This window comes from Nicotiana tabacum, chromosome 20 (assembly GCF_000715075.1).
Source record: "Nicotiana tabacum cultivar K326 chromosome 20, ASM71507v2, whole genome shotgun sequence".
Taxonomy (NCBI): Eukaryota; Viridiplantae; Streptophyta; class Magnoliopsida; order Solanales; family Solanaceae; genus Nicotiana; species Nicotiana tabacum.
The window spans coordinates 129,733,830-129,755,450 of NC_134099.1; the positions used below are offsets into that span (position 1 = coordinate 129,733,830).

The window sequence follows — 21,621 nt, forward strand, 5'->3', positions numbered from 1 at the left end:
AAGTTATAGATTGTCATTTGGAATAAGCCTTTACAATTTTACTTGTTTCACTTTCTAAATTATGAAATTATACCTACTCCTTATTTTTCCACATGCAACATAAAAATTGCATAAAAGAACGACAAACTGAGAAGTATTCAATATATGGTCATTACACTAAAAGAAATGAACTCTATCGCTAAATAGGTTGCAGCTAACATAATTTTTTGATAATCTATCGCTAATTTGTTGCTTAAATATTGAAGTGTCTTGATCCTTCCCAAGATTTTAAATGCTAGTGATTTTATGCTTAATTTAAAATCAAAGTAATTTTTACCTTCTTGAACATTTTTAAATACGCCAACTTCACACTCAACAAATCAATATGGGTGGTCAAGGGGAAAACAACTCAATGAGGGTAAAAGGATAGATTAAAGACTTGGTTCTTAGGAAATAAGAAGAGTATTACGCATTCATATATTGTTATGTATGTATGCTACGTGAATCTATTCTCTTGAAAGGAATTGAAAATTTTCAAGAGACTTATTTCCTGATTATACATGAATATTATATTCAAATTCATATCGAAATCATTGACAGGAGTTGCCAAACTAGATTCTAAACAAGGTTTTAGAAATTTCTATGTAAATTATCATCAAACATGCTTTTTTATGATAATATAATCTCATCTCAATCGACAAGAGTTCACTACTGTTGTGCTTATGCTTTATTGAGCCGAGAATCTATTGGAAACAACCTCTCTATCTCCACCAGGTAGGGATAAAGTCTGCATACACACTATCCTCCCCCCCCCCCCCCCCACTATGTGGAATTACACTGGGTATGTTGTTGTTGTTAATCGACAAAAGTTTCCAAACTAAATACTAAAAAAGGTTTAGAAATTTGTTTATATATTCTGTCAGTGAATTTCTTGTTTTCTTCAAAAGGCAGAAGAATAAAAATAACATTATCTTTTGGCTTATTAAGACGGGGAAAATTTAATGCTATCATAATGGCAACAAAATTCTATTTTGTTTCTTCGTCCAGTTTCCGGCATTGGCGTAAAGATTCATTCACTGCTGGCAATAAACTAACACATCACATTTTGATTTCATCAGCTCAGGAATCTGCCATTATACTTTTTTTTTGTGTAATCATCCTATATATATCTGAAATTCACTATAACTGAATTAATCCAAATTTGCACTGTATCAAACTCATTAAGTGGAAACGCTTCTTATCCAGGATTTTTCACTCTTTAGGATTCAAACGGACTGAATTAGTCCAAATTCATTCCATGTCGAACCCACTAAGGGTATACGCTTCTTATTCGTGATTTTCACTCTTTATGATTCGAATTTGAAAACTCTGATTAAGGATGAAAGATCCATCCTCCCACCACTATCCTTTTATGTTAAAGAATCTTCTGTCATACTCACTTCTACTTTGTCTTCCTATCATCTCACTGCTTTCACTGACTATCTTCCTTCTCTTTTAAGCCACTTTCATCTCATCCGCGCCTTTTCCTCTATATAATTCACTGGGAGATAATGCTCTTGCTAATCCAACAACCTGAGTCGTTGGCTCAAAAAACAGTGCGTAGCTAGGCTAAATATATGGACAAATCATTAAATTGTTTCAAAGGACTCCTTGGGCTCAAGAAACGTCCTGATCACTCTCCATCATCCTCCCCGTTATCCGGAAACATAAATCCATATCCCACACAAAACATTAAACCGACAAAGAAAAAATGGAATCCTACAGATCAAAAAATGACTACTACCAACAACATTATGATCACCAACCTCTCAATGCTGCTCATATATCCTACTACAGTACTCTGTTAACGTCTTTTCGCGGTGGAAACGATGTTGGTCTTGACCCAACCAAGCACGCGATTGCGAGAACAGAGGCTACCGCTATTAAGGCAGCAGCAGCAGTTGCAAAGCTGACAAGTAGCGGGAGGTTCATGACCACTACCTCCTCTGTTACATGCGTGAGCAGAACCGGTGCAGCTTCAAGGAATCGTGAAGAGCAGGCCGCTATATTAATACAGTCGCATTTCCGAACTTATCTGGTTAGTATAATGTTGTATAGTATCTTTCAGAAATATTTCACTAACAGACAACAATTACTACTATACCTCAGTTCCTCAAGAACAACACTAACAACAACTATAACTATACCTAAGTTCCAAACAAGTTGAGGTCAATTATACAATGAAAGACAACTTATAATCACTAAACTTAATTCATTATAGCATTTAAGTTAGTTTAAAAATTATTTTTTCATAATAAAGTAAATTATTTTTAAGAATAATAGTTTTGTGACTTTATTGTTATTTGTGACAATAAACATATTCATTATAGCAAGCAATATAATGTACCATTTGACTGCTAAAGATAGCGCTATTGATCATGCTATTAGTTTACTAGTACTACTAAATTTTTTCATGTGGGTAATTTGAAGGCAAGGAGAGCCTTACGAGCATTAAAGGGACTGGTGAAGCTTCAGGCAGTAGTAAGAGGTCATATTGTGAGGAAGCAAAGTGCTGATATGCTAAGGCGTACGCGAGCACTCGTAAATCTTGTAAGCATGTCTCACTTTTCCTCCATTGAATTCAATTTTGAAGAGGGTTTCCTCTCACTTTTAGTATGCAGCAAAATTCTTTCTTTATTTCTTAAACTATCTGCCCAGTACACTGCCGCATAAAATGAAATAGAGAGAGTAATAGAAATTGGTAATAACGGAAGTAAAATATAGTGTTAAGATCTTGTCCTGGCTAGGTGCGTTTGTATCTGAGTTTCCTCTTCACATTGTAGAGGTCCAACAACTTTACCTAATATAAATTTCAATGTGTAGGATCCTGCAACTCCAGAAAAACTTGAGCATGCTGTTCGTCACAGGAACATGAAGCATGTCGAGACGTTCATGCTCAAGGTATTGGCTGGGTGTTTTAGCTTAAGAAATGCAGTAAATAATTATATTAACTTGTACCTAATGCTGCAGAACCAAGCACCAAAATCAAACATCAAGGCAACTGATGCAGAAGAACTATATATGATTCATACAGACTGCAGCAGGATAGACGCTAGATCTAGGAAACACAAGGGATCTCTACAAAAACTATATTAATAGATGACGATAAAAGTGACAAGATCGTCAAAATAGACATTGAGAAACCATATGTCAACCCCAGGAATTTCTTCCAATCCTCTCATATTAGCTTGAAATCAGAGCAATACAGTTACAACTTACCGACATCTAAGGACACAACAGCTCGTCACACAGTTACTACTCCATCTTCATGTGGCAGTCAATCTCTGAGTCCCCTGAAATTGAATCAAGGTGCTGATGAGGAAGCCTCTTTCTGCATAGCTGATAATAACGCAAAATTTTCCTCAACTTCATTTAAAGATGGAAGTTCAAGTAGAAGACTATTTACAACAACTAGTAATGCTTCAAGAAGTTGCTCGAATGGTTGCCAAGATCATCCCAACTACATGTCTTGCACCGAATCAGCAAGGGCTAAGCTGCAGTCAACGAGTGAACCAAAACAGAGGCCTCTCTATGAAAGATCAAGCACAATGAAGAGGTACTCAGTTAATGTAGACAGCGAATCAAGAAAGGTTTCTGCCTTTCATCCCAACTTCACCAATAAAGCCTATCCATCTTCTGTTAGGGACAGATCTGCATTCAGTGGTGGTCTTTTGCATAGATATTGAGCAGATTCAAGTTTTTATCAATTAATTGTGCTAACACATGGTTCAAGTTTAGAATATCTAATGTCCTAGAGAGGTCATTTCGTCTTTGTTGTAATACCAAACTAATGTAGACAATTTGTCCTTTACTAATTTAACTTTAGAGGATGCAATCTCTTAGTGAACTAATTATCGGTGTTTGATAATGAGAACTGATTAATCTTATCATTATTATTATTTGATAAAGGAGAACTCATTAATCTTATAACTTGTATCAGCCGGTAATATACTCAAATTGTAGATTAATTCTTACTAACAGCAGCCTAGAAGATCTTATCATAGGAAAACAAAATTGATGTTCTCACCCCTACACTGGGCTAATTGAGTTAAGAGTTCAAGTGTGACAAGATCTTTTTATTTTCTTTTTTTCCTTCAAAAGAGCCCCATATTATGGGGATGGGGAGGTTAGCAAAAGACTAGCATACCAATTCTCCAATTGTTCCTTCGTGGAGTAAAAAAGTTCCTTCTAAATTCATAGGATGTAATTTTTCATACTTTGGCAAGCAGTTATCACCTAGTAGTAATAACTTTGCAATTAGACCTTCCAACACTCAGCATAGCTGCTTGAGATTTCTAAGAAAAGCTAAAAGAAGACAAAAGATTAACCATCAGCGCAGTTGACTAACAACTCAGTGCCTGTTTCATCATGTTGCCTTAGCCGTTTCTCGAACCAATGCGAGTTTTGCCAGCAGACCACATAGCTGGAGATATGAACCAACCCCATCACAGATCCTCATGTGGGCAAAACCAGTTTCCTGTGATCCCAGCAGAAAAGAAATAAATGGTGTTGATCAAAGATGCCTTATAAAGAACATTTATTGAGCAATTACCAAAATCAACCTTCATGAACTCCAGTTTCAGATATTCAGCCATGTCATAGTTCTTAATAATTCGGAAAAGGGTAGTGATTATGTCAGTGGTAGAATAGCCTAGGTCATATAGGGCCTTTAATCCAGCACAAGCATCATCGAACTTCCCTTCAAGAACATTCACCACCATATTCTTCACATGCAATGGATGGGGCTGGTCACATACCTAGAATCCAACCAATATAGACAAACTAAAACATCAGGTGAATCTGTCAAACATGAGTGATTAAGAGAGTGATATGTGAGCCTAAAACCTTGAAAACATTCTCTTGGTTGACAAAACCAAATCCACTGTGAGTTGCTTGTACATTATTTAAAGCCCGTCTCATATCTCCATCAGCAGTAAATATGATAGCTTCAAGACCTTCAGGTATGTAAGGAACCTGCGAGAGTTGCACACAACATATTATCCTCCCCTTCTACCAATAATGTGCTTATGAACAATTGAACAAAAAACAAAGATGATCATGTATTGGTATAATTAGAAACAAGGCACATTTCACACCTTACCGATATGTTAAGAGTACCTAACACAATCTTGCTTAGAAATTTATTTAAGATTAAAAATGGAACGTTGAACTGCTCCACACAAAAGAATCTAATTAGCAGAAAAGAGGCACACTTTAGGAAAAATGTAGTGCATGTTCAAGGCAGACTCAACAGAATCACAATGATTAAACCAACAACTGTGTCTTTGCTAAATGAAAATAAAATTAAACGGCACGCAAAGCTAATTCTTTTATTTTCTTCTTCCTTGTATCTTCTAATTTGATACTTCAGTAGAATTTACACACACTTTACTTTTAAAAGGAAACATTTTTGTAATCTAACTCATTAAAGAAGATCCTAAAATGAAAAGATCAGACAAAGGTATAGGAGGTCAACCTTTGGATACAATTGTTTTTTTTAGTAGCTTCAAAATAATATTTCTGCGTACATCAAAATTAGTGAGCATTCTTGGATTCAATCTTATTTTGTGTTGCTGCTATTCCTACTTGTGGCAATTACCGTTTTTTTTTTAGCCGTTATCTAGCCGAGAATCTATCGGAAACAGCCTCTCTGACCTTCCAGGGATAGGGGTAGGGGTAAGGTTGCGTACATCTTACCCTTCCCAGACTCCACTTGTGGGAAACTACTAGGGTGGTGGTGGTTGTTGTTGTACATCAAAATTAGTGAATGTGGTATCTTTAGTTAGGCTTCCAAGTTAGCGGCTAAATGGATGACATCGCTCTGGAATCAATAGCTCCAGAGATGATTTAGAAAGCAGAAATTTCTTGGAGTACCATTGATCTGTAATGGGAAATTGCATGGAGAAAGGCTTACTAATAGCTGACAATCATAAACTGCCTATTTTGGGATCAAAAATGTTCCTTTAAATACAGTTGGTTTTCATATAAATTCATGGTACTCTAATACAGAATACTTAGAGTGCAAGTTCAGCACCGAGTCGAGGGAAGTGGACGTGGACGTGATGCTTGAATCACCGGTCATCCCCAAGAGAAACAGTTTCAAGTACTTTGTGTCGGTTATACAGAGGATGGGGAGATCGACGAAGACGTTGCTCACCGTATAGGGTGGGGTGGATGAAGTGGAGGTTAGCATCTGGAGTCCTATGTGGCAAAAAGGTGTCACTGAGGCTCAAAGGTAAGTTCTATAGAGCGGTGGTTAGACCAGCCATGTTGTATGGGGCAGAGTGTTGGCAGGTTAAGAACTCGCATATCCAGAGGATGAAAGTAGCAGAAATGAGGATGTTGATGTGGATGTACGGGCACACTAGGATGGATAAGATTAGGAATGAAGATATTCAGGAGAAGGTGGGCGTGGCCCCGATGGATGACAAGATGCGGGAAGCTAGGCTCAAATGGTTCGGGCATGTGTGGAGGAGAAGTCCAAACGCCCCAGTAAGGAGATATGAACGGTTGGCTTTGACAAGTATAAGAAAAGAAGTATTGGGAGAGGTGATCAGGCAGGACATGGTGAGACTTCAGATTTCCGAGGACATGGCCCTTGATAGGAAAGTGTGGAGGTCTAGCATTAGGGTTGCAGGATAGGGGGTAGCGGAGCTCTTTGCTACTCCGTACCGGGTGAGAGGCTAGTCTAACAGGGTTGTGTCCTAGAGTGCTAGTGGTAACAATATTGTGTCCACACTTCTCTTTCACTTTTCATAGTACCGAGCCTTTCTTACATGCTACTGTTATTGTTTTTCATCTATTTTCTGGTACTTTTGATTCTGTTATTATTTTTATGCTTTCTGCTGTTGGTACTGATATATTGTCTTTTTCGTCTTCTTGAACCGAGGGTCTATCAGAAAAAGCCTCTCTACCCCTTGGGGTAGGAGTAAAGTCTGGGTACACTCTACCTCATCCAGACCCCACTTGTGAGATTTTACTGGGTTGTTGTTGTTGTTGTTGTCAAGGTACTCTAATACAAGGGCATTAGATTTAGTAAGCAACTGGTCTTTTCAGTTGGCTGCAACCAATTAAGTTCTACTAATGGGATAGAAATATTTGCAGACAAATTATTGATTTAACATAAAGCTCAGAGAAAGCTATTGCAAGAAACTTCAAGAGGAACCAGACAAGAAAACAGCTTCTGTGGCAAAGATTAAGATTTTAGTACCTTTTCTGCTGCAACCGCAGCCATAAGGCGTCCAAGGATCTCTTGGTCAGATAATCTTGCATATCGGACAAGGGCACATCTACTCTGGATAGGCTCAATAATTTTAGAAGATGTGTTGCAAGCAAGAGCAAAGCGAGTGGAATTTGAATATATTTCCATTGTCCTCCTTAAAGCTTGCTGAGCTCCAGATGTCATGCTAAACATTTATTCGATATGGAAATAAGATTCCCATACTCCAACACTAGAATAAAATATAACTGAATTCTCTATGCCAAATGCAGGTAGACAGTGGAAACCAATAAACAGATAGAACGGCCACCACAGAAATTAAATCAAAATGAAAAAGAAAGAGCAAGATATTGAGAAGTAACATGTTCTTTCGTATGAACTTAACCTCTAAAAACAATGCTTAACAGCTGCATAATAATGTCCAACCTGTCGGCTTCATCCAAAATAATTATTTTGTGTCGCCCTGGAGGTTAACTTTCTTCTGAGCAAACATCTTGATTTTGTTTCTGACAACATCAATGCCCCTGCACAAGAACCATAAAATGTTCTAAGCATTCTATAGAAGCAAGAAAAAACCACATGAAAAGTAGAGCGTTTAAGCTAAAAAGGGTTAAGATACCTATCATCTGATGCATTTAGCTCTAAAACAGCCTCCTTATAGTTTGGTCCCAAAAGTTCATGAGCAAGAGCAAGGATACTTGTTGTTTTTCCAGTACCAGGGGGACCCTGCAGAAAAGTAGCCAGTATGAATAAATTGCATTATAGACAGGTAACTGTTCTTCTCTTAAGTGATTAGAATGAAGAACACATGAAAAGTACTCTGTTTACAATATTATGCCTACAATACCAAATCTTCTTATAACATGAAATGTGAAGACGTGGCCTAGAAGAGCACTGCAGGAATTTCATAGCAAAATAACATCCAATAAAGTGATCTTAATACCTTATGCAAATTTAAAAATGTGCTTAAAGAACCAAGTTTCGAATTAAGCTCCAGCCACTGTTCTGAGCAACATGCTTCTTTCTATCATGAAAGGAAAATGCATTAATGGCAAAAACAGCACAAAGAAAGTGCTGGAATGTTGTGAGCAGCATGCTTTTTGTCAAATTAATAAACAACACCGAAAGGAGAACACTTGGGGTATGAAACTCTTAAAAAACCTGCATTTGAGAAACTAAAAATAGTCGCTTTCTTCTTAGACCTATGTGATCAATGAACATATTGACAACAGCCAAACAATATTGCTCATGGATCCCATACATTGATATAGTTAATGCGCTTCACTAGTCATGGGCTAATTTCTGAATAACACTAAGTACATATAATGCTGTTTCCGTAGAAACGGAAAGATAATTTGCAAATTAATACAGAAAAGTGGGAAAGGAATAAACTGCTTTTCTTGATATGATGAAGTTACTACAATTATTTTCCATGTCATAGGAGAAAACCTAGAATGGGATGACGGTTCATCCTTCGGAACCATATCACATCCCGGATCTGATGAAATAGGATGAATTGAGACGGTATTTTGTAAATATGTAATTATCGTGAATATATTAACCATTTCTTTATTTTCCGATCGCCTGGAAGGGACAAAAGAAAGATCTTGTTGTTTCTTCAACAATTTCTGATCCCTAGTGGACCTCTCAGTAGGATTCGAACCGAACATGAGAGTTAACCTGTTACTACTCAAATCGTACATAAACTAGGTGGAAAGAATAGATTAATGAAAATTGGGTTAATACCTATAGAAAGAAATGTGGATCTTCTTAACAAAATTATTCACTTTAATTTGGATAAACTATTGGAATTTGGCATACTGCTTTTGAATGATCTCTCATAGACGTTTTATTAGCAATTCTTCTTTTCTTTTCGACCATACAATTGGTCTATGGTACTCAGTGGCGGACCCACTTTAAAAAATCACAGGTGATAAGCTGAACCCCTTTGTCCTAAAATTAGATAAATTACATTTAAAAAGGTATGTATCTCCACATCTGTTGAACCAAATAGTCTGATTTCCAGATCACCTCCGAGTATCAATGTGAACTACGATAACTTCACAATTACTAGTAAAAGAACAGAAGTGAGCAACATTACTTACAGCTAAGATAAGATTGGGCATGTTGCCATCGCGTGCAATGACTTGGAGCCTAGCAACGGCATCTTCGTTGCCGACGATGTCTGCTACCTTGTTCGGCCGGTACTTCTCTACCCATGGGATATCTGGACCAGTTGATGTCAATGAAGAAGATGATGTCATTCGAGAACAATTCAATTGCCGACTTGAAAGATTGACGGCTCTGCAACTTGAAAAACCCTTCCAAAAGCTTCCCCCGCGACCTTGTTCAAGCTCGAGGGAAATAGCTACTCTACTTGTTCTTTGGGCTTCACTAAGACAATGACCAAAATAGTCCCTTATGTTTAGGATTGTCTAGAATGATCTTTAACTATATACATGAGTAGTTTTAGTCCCTTATGTTTACTAAATTGAGCGTTTTTGGTCTTTATTATTAAAAACACCGGCAATATTATATTTTACGAAATCGGGTCGTGAGAAGCACATGAGCCATTTAAAATAAACTACAGGGACGTTCTTCAATTCGAACCTGGAGAAAAATCCTATTCAAGGAAGTTGAATATACCTTTCGCTCTTTCAACCCTCAAACTTATAATTTTTAATTTTGAGAAATAACAGGAATTCTTTTCTCCATAATGATAATGATGTAATTTAGATTGTAGATATAGTTAGCGGATGCTTTTGGCGAAAGCTCTAACACATTCGTTGAGCACCTAACCGAAATGTATAAGGGATTGTTTGGTGGGAGGTATTAGTGATTAGCCAAATATTGTTGTCTCCTTAAAAATCATTTTCCAAAGAAAAGAAAAAAAATATTCACTTTATATATCACAATAAAACAACGTAAGCTAACACTACTCCTAACATCCATTAGCAATCCTGGAATCATATTCAAAATCTCAAAGTTTATATTACTGGTACGTAGTATTTACAGTATTCAAAGAATTTTGCTATGTAATTGACCGCTAGAATAAATATTTGTACTGGTTTCTTAATTTTAAGCTAGTATAAGATTATAGATATAATGCATTCATGCACTAGTCGAATTTTCTACTTTTTCTTTTTGTCACATGTACGGAACATAGTTAGAGCAAGCAGCTTTTCATTCACGTTTAGTCGCATTCTCCTAAATGTATAGTACACCCAAATTTTTATTCTTTTTTATTTTAACATTCGCCACAGCTGGGAATCATGCTCTTCAGAGATTGATGGTTTTGGCTCAAGTGTGGAAAGGCATCTGAATGGATAACTGATTTCTCGAATAACATCCTCTGTCCTGAGCTTCTGCTTCCAGCGCAAGTATGTGTATTTATCTGCACTAGCACATGTATATATCTATATCTATATAGATAGTGGCAAAGAGTTATCTGTTCATATGTACATACTCAAGGTTGGTGGTCTAAGAGAAGAATACAGCTGCACAAACAATAGCAGGCAGGAAAAACATAGCTATGACTCTGTATTGAAATAACAACATGTGTAAAAACTCGCAACAAACACCTGCATTCTTGTCAATGATCCTCTTCTACTTCTACACTTCTTCACTGCAACAGCTAGCCCCAACGATGCTGCGCTTGCAAAGGGGACAGGTTGCACTCATATATAGCCATTTGTCAATACAAGCACAGTGAAAATGGTGACCACAGGGAAGTTCTCGGAGTTCTTCTCCATCATCATAAGTAGAGAGACATATGGAACATGCCTATTAACAAATATGGAAATAATATAAGCACGTTTCCTGAAGCAAATACACACTAGAGTAAAACGAGGTAAAAAGATAGAAAAGCAAAGCTACATACAGCATCGTCTGTGGAAAGTGAGTGCTCTATGGGTGTATCTGTCCCACACTGGGTCATGAATCCAGCAAATGTCCCTTGGATTTCACCAGTCCGATTATCACTACAGCCATTTTGTCGAAAAATGTACTTTGACAGTTGTTCAATATCTTCTTTGTCAGCTCCTTTCTGTAGAAAATATTGAAAGAATTATATAGCAAAAACATGATAAACATGACGCACAAACATCACTGAAGTTTTAGTATGTAAATCAGAAATTTCTTATTCCACGATTTTCATATGTCTTGAAGAGAATCTCAATAAGAGAACCTAGAGCTGATGTTAATCGTTTACAGTAACCTTCTACACTGGAACAAAGGGGTACGCATAGCTTTTCTTGAAAAATCATGTTCTTGGAATAGAAGCAGAATGATCTTGTTCCAAAATTCAACATCAACCCAATTATCCAACATACTGCTGCTATTGACACCACGATGAAGACCAGCACTTTATTGATATTGCCAATTACCTTTGTTAACAAAAATTTCATGCCATTTTCTTCTGGAAAGAGCAACCCAAGCATCCTTCTTTCAGAGAATGGAAAGCATATATCTTCTGGGAAATGAAAAGTATGTATTGACCCCTACCTCTATACTCCTAAAGGAAGTATTACATTTTTTGTGGTCCACCAAGGCAGCTTAATTGTTTAAACACAGAAATCAGCTGAACTAAGAACTTGAGCAGCTCCACTCGACTTAACGAAGCCTCATCTCAAACATATCAATAGCAGCAACTAATCAAATGTACAATTCATGATATTAACCCAGTCTAATTACATAGGTTAGACTAGCAAATCTTACTTTATTGCCAGACTATGTCTTCTGTTTCATCTGTCTAGCTCTTAAATGCATTAAGGGCATCAGAAAATGCAATCAATCTACGAACGAACAAGAAATCATTGAAATCCAACTAAGATAACTAGGTGCAAAGGAAGAGCACTTTCACATGAGTTCATAAGGGCAAGCACTACAGTGGATTGAACCACAAGAAGCAACTCACTACAAAAGTATTATTCATCCTATAATACTTATATGACAGAAAACTAGCTCCTAATATAGATTCCCCCAGAAAGGCAAAGTTCCTTATAAAAAAATCATGAGAGCATTACCTGATCAGCTACAGCATATAGAACAGCAATAATACATGGAAGACAACAGCAGATTCCGAGACCAACAGCACACGCCAACGTAATTAAGAAGACCACAAAGAATACATCAAAAGCCAAGAAAACAATGCAGAGCCTGCATTAAGATAAAGTTATCAAATGATGACAGCTTTGAATTGAGAAATAAACTGAAAATAAAGGTCATACAGATTGCTTAGACGAAGAATGTTTTCAACGCGTACCAGTATAATTGAGGGGATTTTTGTACCATCCGTTGCCCACCAATACATACCCAATAAAATCCAATGATCCACCAGAGGAATGATAACATTGTATTTGCAGAATCCATATACTTCGCCATATTACTGTAAAATCTTGGCAGGCATGAAGCCTGTCAATAGTTCCTCTACTTGAAGACACATTTATCCCCTTGTCTGGAGAGGGAGTTTGTTGGGCACATGCCCATGTTGTCCAGCCAAAGGCCCAATGGCCTAATCCTATTCTCTTTTGGTTTCCATTCCTATTTGGAATTGGATTCGGTTTATTCCTATTTTGAGTGGGTTTTGGCTTTAAGAGAAAGCACCACTCATAATCTATAAATAGGACAACCTTGGAGAATTATTCTATACTCATTGGTACAAGTCTTTGAAAGACTTAAGCACATAAGAGTGGTTTTTGAGAGAGCTTTCGTCAAGAGAGAAGAGAGAAGAAAAATATTTGTTTTGCTGCAGATTTTTATTCCGACCAGCCAACTTCAAATCACGTTTACCGATTCGTTAACCGTTGGTCGGGCTGAAATTTTGACTGAGTGTTTGTAACATCTTGGTCTTGGATTTGAACGGTGAAGATCGGATTTGAGGCTCGTAGCATCTTATTTCGAGCCTTGAACAACAACTTCGTTTTTGTGGATTATACTTTTTCTTCAATTGATTAGTTGTTGCTCTTATTGCTATTGTTGTTCCGTGTTTGGCACTTGTTGTGTAGCCAATTTGGAGAACTTTTGTAACCCTCTTATTGTTATAGTGGAGCTTTTTGGATCTTTGTGATCCCGTGGTTTTTATCTTCGATTTGAAGGGTTTTCCACGTTAAAATTTGGTGTTCTTTATCTTCTTTATTTTCGGGTTTGCCTCTTCCTCGACATAACAGTGGTATCAGAGCCTTGGTTAATTATCTGGGTTGTTACGGAATGGAGGCGAATATGAGCAAGATGGTATGTTTAAATGGGAGAAATTATAATGTTTGGAGAAGCAAGATGAAAGACTTGTTGTTCGTGAAGAAGATGCATCTACCCGTTTTTTCAGCTCATAAACCCGAGAGTATATCCGATGAAGATTGGGATTTTGAGCACCAACAAGTATGTGGATATATACGACAATGGGTTGAAGATAATGTTCGCAACCATATTGTGAACGAGATACGTGCGAGATCATTGTGGGAAAAGCTAGAGACTTTTTATGCTTCAAAAACCGGGAACAACAAATTATTTCTGCTAAAGCAATTGATGACCTTTAAATACAAGGAAGGCAGCCCTATCCTTGATCACATAAATGATTTTCAGGGCGTCCTTGATCAGCTATCTGGAATGGGAGTTAATTTTGATGATGAGATACAAGGACTTTGGCTTCTTAATACTCTGCCAGACTCTTGGGAAACTCTTCGTGTTTCTTTGACAAATTCAACTCCTGGAGGTAAGGTGACCATGGAATATGCCAAGAGTGGTGTGTTGAACGAGGAAGTAAGGAGAAAATCTCAGGGTTCGTCCTCACAAGCAGATATCTTGGTTACAGAAGACCGGGGGAGAGATAGAACAAGAGGCTCAAGGAATAGAGGTAAAAGTAAAAGCAAGTCAAGGTCCAAATACTATAATATTACATGCAACCACTGTGGCAAGAAAGGACACATCAAAAGGTTTTGCCGCAAGTTGAATCAAGACACTAGAGAAGGAAAGAAAGCTGAAAATAACGAGAACAATGTTGCTGCTATTGTTCGAGATGACCATCTTTTTGCTTATGATGAAAACGTCATCAATTTGGTATCCCATGAGACGAGCTGGATAGTAGATTCTGGAGCTACCTCACATGTCACACCAAGAAAAGATTTTTTCTCATCTTATACTCATGTTGATTCTGGAGTGTTAAAGATGGGCAATGCCAGTGAAGTTAAGGTGTTTGGTGTTGGCACAGTTTGTTTGAAAACTAATAATGGTTCAACGTTAGTTCTTAAAGATGTCAAGCATGCTCCAGACTTCCCTTTCAATTTGATCTCCGCAGGAAGATTAGACGATGAAGGTTACCATAATACCCTCTTTAATGGCCAATGGAAGCTCACCAAGGGCTCGTTAGTAGTAGCTCGAGGAGTAAAGTCTGGTCAATTATATGTGACACAAGGCTCTATTCTTAATGACTCCATAAATCTGGTGGAAAGTGATACTTTATCATAATTGTGGCACCGAAGACTGAGTCATATGAGCGAGAGGGGGATTACGTGTTTGGCTAAGAAAAGTTTGCTTTCTGGAGTGAAACAAGCAAAGCTGAAAAGGTGTATCCATTGTTTAGCGGGCAAACAGAAAAGGGTTTCCTTTCATAGTCATCCTCCCTCAAGAAAGCCCGATTTATTGGAGCTAGTACACTCTGATTTGTGTGATCCCTTTAAAGTAAAGTCAAAAGGTGGTGCACTTTACTTTGTGACCTTCATTGATGATCATTCTCGTAAGCTCTGGGTGTATCCTTTGAAATCTAAAGATCAAGCACTTAGCGTGTTTAAGGAATTTCAGGCCTTAGCTGAGAGACAGACGGGGAAGAAATTAAAATGTATTCGTATTGACAATGGTGGTTAATATTGTGGTCCCTTTGATAACTATTGCAAGGAAAAAGTAATTCGTCATCAGAAAACTCCGCCCAAGACACCTCAATTGAATGGTTTGGCAGAGATGATGAATAGAACTCTAGTTGAGAGAGTTAGATGCTTACTTTCAGAGGCTAAACTTCCAAATACATTTTGGGCGGAAGCACTTAACACTGTTGCATATGTTATCAATTTGTCTCCTGCAGTTGCTTTGGATGGTAATGTCCCAGACAGAGTTTGCTTTGCCAAAGATGCTTCTTATAATCATCTGAGAGTTTTGGGGTGTAAAGCTTGTGTGCATGTTCCTAAAGATGAGAGATCGAAACTGGATGTCAAAACTAAGCAGTGCATCTTTATTGGTTATGGTCAAGATGAGTTTGGGTATCGTTTTTATGATCCAGTTGACAATAAAATTATTAGAAGTCATGATGCAATATTCTTTGAAGACCAAACTATTGAAGATATTGACAAAGCTGAGAAGATAGATTCTCAGAGTAATGAGAGCTTAGTTGATATTGATCCAGTTTCAATTGCTAAGGCACCTATTGCACATGAAGGAACCCAAGACAATGATGGAGATAGTGATCAAGATCAAAATGATCATCATGGTGTAGATGTTATGGATGCTCCAGTTGATGAAGTTATGGTTGATCAGCAACCAATTCCTGCACAGATAACTACTTCGAATGCTCCTGAAACCTCTCTTAGAAGATCTACAAGGGAGAAGCAAAAATCCATGCGCTATCCTCCTAAAGAGTATGTACTTTTGACTGACATGGGAGAACCTGAGAATTATGATGAAGCCATGCAAGATACTCACAAAGATCAGTGGATCGAAGCGATGGAAGATGAGATGAAGTCACTCCATGAGAATGGCACATATGAGTTAGTGAAATTGCCGAAAGGTAAGAGAAATTTATCTAACAAATGGATATTCAGAATAAAGCAAGATAACCATACCTCTGCGCCTAGATACAAGGCGAGGTTAGTTGCTAAAGGTTTTGGCCAGAAGAAGGGAGTTGACTTTGATGAAATTTTCTCCCCTGTTGTGAAGATGTCTTCTATTCGTGTGGTTCTAGGCTTAGCTGTAAGTCTAGATTTAGAGGTTGAGCAGATAGATGTCAAAACTGTTTTTCTCCATGGTGATTTAGATGAGGATATTTATATGGAGCAACCTGAGGGTTTTGTAACTAAGGGAAAAGAAAATTATGTCTGCAAATTGAAAAAGAGCCTGTATGGATTGAAACAAGCTCCAAGGCAATGGTATTTGAAGTTTGAATCTGTCATAGAAGAACAAGGGTACAAGAAAACTTCTTCAGACCACTGTGTATTCTTCCAGAAGTTCTCTGATGATGATTTTATTATTTTATTGCTTTATGTGGACGACATGCTTATTGTTGGCAAGAATAAATCCAGAATTGCAGTCCTTAAGAAGCAGTTGAGTAAATCGTTTGCGATGAAGGACTTGGGGCCAGCAAAGAAAATCTTGGGCATTCAAATCCACCGACACAGAGACAGAAATGAGTTATTTCTGTCCCAAAAGCAATACATTGAGAAGGTACTCAAGAGGTTCAATATGACAGATGCAAAAGTGGTTAGTACTCCTCTTGCTAAACACTTCAAATTGAGTATTAGTCAGAGTCCATCTTCTGATGAAGAGAAAAAGGAGATGTCTTGTATTCCTTACTCTTCTGGCGTTGGTAGCTTGATGTATGTTATGGTTTGCACTAGACCAGATATTGCACATGTCGTTGGTACTGTTAGTAGATTCCTTTCTAATCCTGGAAAAGAACATTGGGATGCAGTAAAATGGATATTAAGGTATTTGAAAGGTACTGCAGATTTAAAGTTGTGCTTTGGCAATGGCAAGCCTGAACTTGTTTGTTACACAGACTCTGATTTAGGAGGCAATCTTGATAATTCAATATCCACTTCCGGTTATTTGATCACTTTTACAGGGGGGCTATTTCTTGGCAATCTAGACTACAGAAGTGCATAGCTCTATCCACCACAGAAGCCGAATATATTGTTGTCACAGAAGGTGCCAAAGAACTATTATGGATGAAGGGGTTTATTAATGATCTTAGCTTTGAGCAGCCAAGGTACATCTTATTTTGTGATAATCAGAGTGCTATTTGTCTCACCAAACACTCCACTTTTCATTCTAAGACCAAACATATGAATAGAAAGTATCATTGGATAAGAATGGTCGTGGAAGAGAAATTATTTGAGGTTGAGAAGATACACACTAATAAAAATCCTTCGGATATGCTGACAAAGGCGGTGGTTGCAGATAAACATGAATTTTGTAAAAAATTGGCAGACATGGAGCCTGTCAATAGTTCCTCTACTTAAAGACACATTTGGCCCCTTGGCTGGAGGGGGAGTTTGTTGGGCACATGCCCATGTTGTCCAGCCAAAGGCCCAATGGCCTAATCCTATTCTCTTTTGGTTTCCATTCCTATTTGGAATTGGATTCGGTTTATTCCTATTTTGAGTGGGTTTTGGCTTTAAGAGAAAGCACCACTCATGATCTATAAATAGGACAACCTTGGAGAATTATTCTATGCTCATTGGTACAAGTCTTTGAAAGACTTAAGCACATAAGAGTGGTTTTTGAGAGAGCTTTCGTCAAGAGAGAAGAGACAAGAAAATTATTTGTTTTGCTGCAGATTTTTATTCCGACCAGCCAACTTCAAATCACGTTTACCGATTCGTTAACCGTTGGATCGGACTAAAATTTTGACTAAGTGTTTGTAACATCTTGGTCTTGGATTTGAACGGTGAAGATCGGATTTGGAGGCTCGTAGCATCTTATTTCGAGTCTTGAACAGCAGCTTCGTTTTTTGTGGATTATACTCTTTCTTTAATTGATTAGTTGTTGCTCTTATTGCTATTGTTGCTCCGTGTTTGGCACTTGTTGTGTAGCCAAAATGGAGAACTTTTGTAACTCTCTTATTGTTATAGTGGAGCTTTTTGGATCTTTGTGATCCCGTGGTTTTTACCTTCGATTTGAAGGGTTTTCCACGTTAAAATTTGGTGTTCTTTATCTTCTTTATTTTCGGGTTTGCCTCTTCCTCGACATAACAATAATCCTACCATGTATGAGGGAACAAAAGGGAAAGAGGAAAAAAACCAACACTGCATTGTACAGAAATTGACTTTAGCTTCCAAATGTAACAGAAATAATTCTACTTAAATATCAGGCCTAGTTCACCAGCTAGGATTTCAACTCGTAACCTGTGTCCACCTCATACATTGTGCGTTGTACTACCTTTGCCATTGAACCAAAGTCCAAGTACAATTCAAATATAAATCCCACAGGTTATAACATTATTTCCCTATCATTTACGAATTGGACTGAAATTTAGTATACTTCTTCTGTCCCAAACTATTGACACAATTTCCTTTTTAGCCTTTCAAATAGAATTAACATCTTTTTTATAATTATTTAACGCTAAACGTTCAATTTTGTCCTAGAGGGATGTGTGTCATGTTTTGGACCATAAGTTTCAAAAGTATTTTGTTCTTTTTTTAGACTTTGTGCTCGGTCAAATACCTTGACGGATAAATTGATACATAATCACAGTACAAAGATATTTAAGAAAATCAAGTAGGAATTCCAAATTCTTCGAGAATATACCTTGATCTTTCGGGGGTTAATTCAGCCAAAGTAACATAACCACTAGACCCACTCGAACCCTCAGCAGAGCTCCCAAACGACGCCTCATCGGATTGCCCATATCCTCTTCTCCGATACTCCAAAAAGACACACACAATATGAAGCACGCAAAGCAAAGAGTAGCCAACAATCCAAATCCTCAAAGGCATTTCTGGGTCCTCTTCTCTACTGAAGAATAAGACAAAACACGCAACAATGATGTATGCAAAGTTCCATAGGAGGTCAATAATCACAACGGGCTTAGAGTAAGCCCAATTACTTTGCCTATCATTGACTTGCTGATCAGATGGCTCACGCATCATTAACCCACTTCTGTTGCTGGCTCTTTGGAATACCCGAATTGCTTCTCGAAGGCTATGTCGACGAGGTGATCGCAGGTGAAAGGACTCATCGTTTTCGTTGGATCTTAGTAATGGTGAATTTGATGAACTGGCTGAAAACATTTTCTTCTGATCAATAATTGGAGTATTGTGAATATAGTTATGTATGATTTTAAAGATATTTGTTGAATGAATGATAGATTGGTGGGGGTTGTGTGGTGGGGGTGGGGTGGGGGTGGGGGGTTTACTGAAATGGATAGTAGAAGAAGACTAGTTTATAAGTTAAGTGCTTGTAAGCCTTATTATTCGATCCCTACAATAATTCTTTTTAAACAAAATTTTTCGTATAATCAGTTTTTCAACTGTTTATTATTAATTTCAATACTTTTATCCAAACACGTAACTGTTTATTTTTTAAATTAATTTCAACACTTAAAAATTCTTTTCAGCATCTAATGCTTATCAGCTACTCTAAAACAGTTAAACCAAACGGGCTCTTCCGTATTGGTTGCGGTTTAACACGAGGGAGCCAATTGGGATATTGGTTTAGCAGTATTCGGAAACTACAAGCCAATAACTAGAATATTTTCTTTTTCTCCTTTTTTTTTTTTGGTTAAAAGGATGTAGATAATACTAGTCTATTACAAGCGCTCTATTATGAGCCGTCATTACAAGAGAAGAAGACACCGTTTGGATCAGCTGATTGTAAATAGCTGATAAACTTGAAGTGATGAAAAATATTTTTAAGTGTTGAAGCTAATCTTTTAAATAAGCATTTACATGTTTGGATAGACGTGCTGAAACGGATAATAAGCAGTTTATGTGTTTGGTAAAAAAATGCTGATAAGTTATTATTTTATTAAAATGACTAAAATATCCTAAAAAACTTTATAAAAGATTATAAATTAAAAAGTTTCTTTGTAAAGAGAAAAATGAACAACGAATATAGAATGAAAAGAAAGTTAGAAAATTTATTTTGGGAAAAATATTTTGTGAATTAGAAAATATTATTAAGGATAAACTAGTAAAAACCTTGGTCAAACTAAAAGTGCTTATAAGCTAAAAAGTCATAAGTTGGGGGTGACCAACTTATAACTTATGGTTGATTTTAGCTTACAAGCACTTTGAGTATTTACCAAATGCGTAGATAAGCCAAAAGGTGCTTATAAGCCAGTTTAACCAGCTTATGAGCTTAGCCAAACACCCTCGAAGTACTAGCAATAGTAGCATCTTCTATATTTAGTACACTTATGTTTCCAAGTCGTGCCAAATTATTACACATAGAAACTGATACTATTTTTTTCTTAGGAGACTACTTCTTTATTAGCTTGCAAACTGATGCATACGGTTGTGGGCTGATACCAGAATACTGAAAGTTGGTTGCACATGGCTTGCTTGAAACCTTCCTTGGCCAAAAAGTGAGCTATATTGTTTGCTTTGCGAAAGCTATGCCGGACCACTGGATTCCCCAACTTCTTCAATAGGCACCTGCAAGAATCAATTAACGTTTGATAAATAGGGGTGCATTGCTCTAGTAGTTGTATGACTTCGGTGGAGTCTGTTTCGATTTCAATTGGCCTCAAAGTATGAGTTGCTGCTAGTTGCAGTCCTTGATGTAATGCTAATAATTACATATGTGTACGATTTATAGCATAGGTTCTAGTAGCCTACTACCCAGTCTCCATTTGAGTTTCTAATCGCTCTACAAATTCCGCCACTATTTGTATTTATGTTGAAGGCACCATCCATATTTAATTTGTAGTAACCAAGGGTGGGGCGTGCCCATTTCACATGGATTGTTATTTTTTTATAGTCCTTTTTCTAAGGGTAGTGGTGTATTTAAATTCTAATGCCCTTGTAATAGGGATGTTAATGGGGGAGTGTTTGACGCTTGTTTTTAAAAGAGTTGTGATTGCGATTTAACCAAATATGCCATAGATCAAAAGGGAGGAATTCAAGCCATTGGAGGTGATAAGTCTGAAGAGAGACGTTCAATTCTTTTAAAAGTTGTAGCATGTGGAGGTCTTGGTAGGGCAGATATTGGATGTTTAAGCCCATGTCTAGCCTGAATTTCGTTGCTACTGGGCATTCGAAAAATATGTGGTGGATGTCCTCTTATGTGGTGTAACATATGGATCAAGTACGTTCTATATCTAGGCCCATATGGTGGAGGTATGTTTTTGTTGGCAGCCTATTATGAGAAGATAGCCAGAGGAAGAATTTAATTTTTTCCAGTGTATGAAGTGACCAAATCCAGTTGAAGTTATAGGGAATTGGAGGGCTGGTGTGAATGAGGGAGTACACAGATTTGGTTGTGAACATGCCATTGGCATTGAGGGCCCAGTAGGGTGTGTCCTTATAACCAATAGTGGTAGGGATAGATGTGGCTAAGGCTTTAAGGGTAGTTTCATGGGGGAGTTAGAGAGATAGTTTTGTCCAATCCCAACCATTGTCTTTCCATAAGTGCATGAGCTTGAAACCTTTCTCATTATGGTTTAGAGGGCCATGGACAATTGT

General features: G+C 37.4%; 1 protein-coding gene and 2 pseudogenes across 2 annotated transcripts; 1 reads left to right on the forward strand and 2 right to left on the reverse strand.

The window, feature by feature from the left end:
• Positions 1–1,168: 1,168 nt before the first annotated feature.
• Positions 1,169–3,853, forward strand: LOC107787688 (protein IQ-DOMAIN 22-like; annotated as a pseudogene).
• On the reverse strand, positions 3,003–9,697 carry LOC107787686 (replication factor C subunit 2-like; annotated as a pseudogene).
• Positions 9,698–10,644: 947 nt separating this feature from the next.
• Positions 10,645–19,299, reverse strand: LOC107787685 (E3 ubiquitin-protein ligase At1g12760). 2 transcript variants are annotated; one of them, XM_016609287.2, is made up of 5 exons: positions 18,746–19,299; positions 12,501–12,632; positions 12,262–12,394; positions 11,118–11,282; positions 10,645–11,020 (listed from the first exon to the last, which is right to left on the reverse strand). In XM_016609287.2, exons 1-5 carry the CDS (start codon positions 19,225–19,227, stop codon positions 10,850–10,852), a joined length of 1,083 nt encoding a protein of 360 aa, XP_016464773.1. In that variant the 5' UTR covers positions 19,228–19,299; the 3' UTR covers positions 10,645–10,849. The 2 variants fall into 2 exon arrangements, with proteins under 2 accessions (XP_016464773.1, XP_016464774.1); XM_016609288.2 differs by having other exon boundaries at positions 12,501–12,623; positions 18,746–19,298.
• Between the last annotated feature and the right edge of the window lie 2,322 nt (positions 19,300–21,621).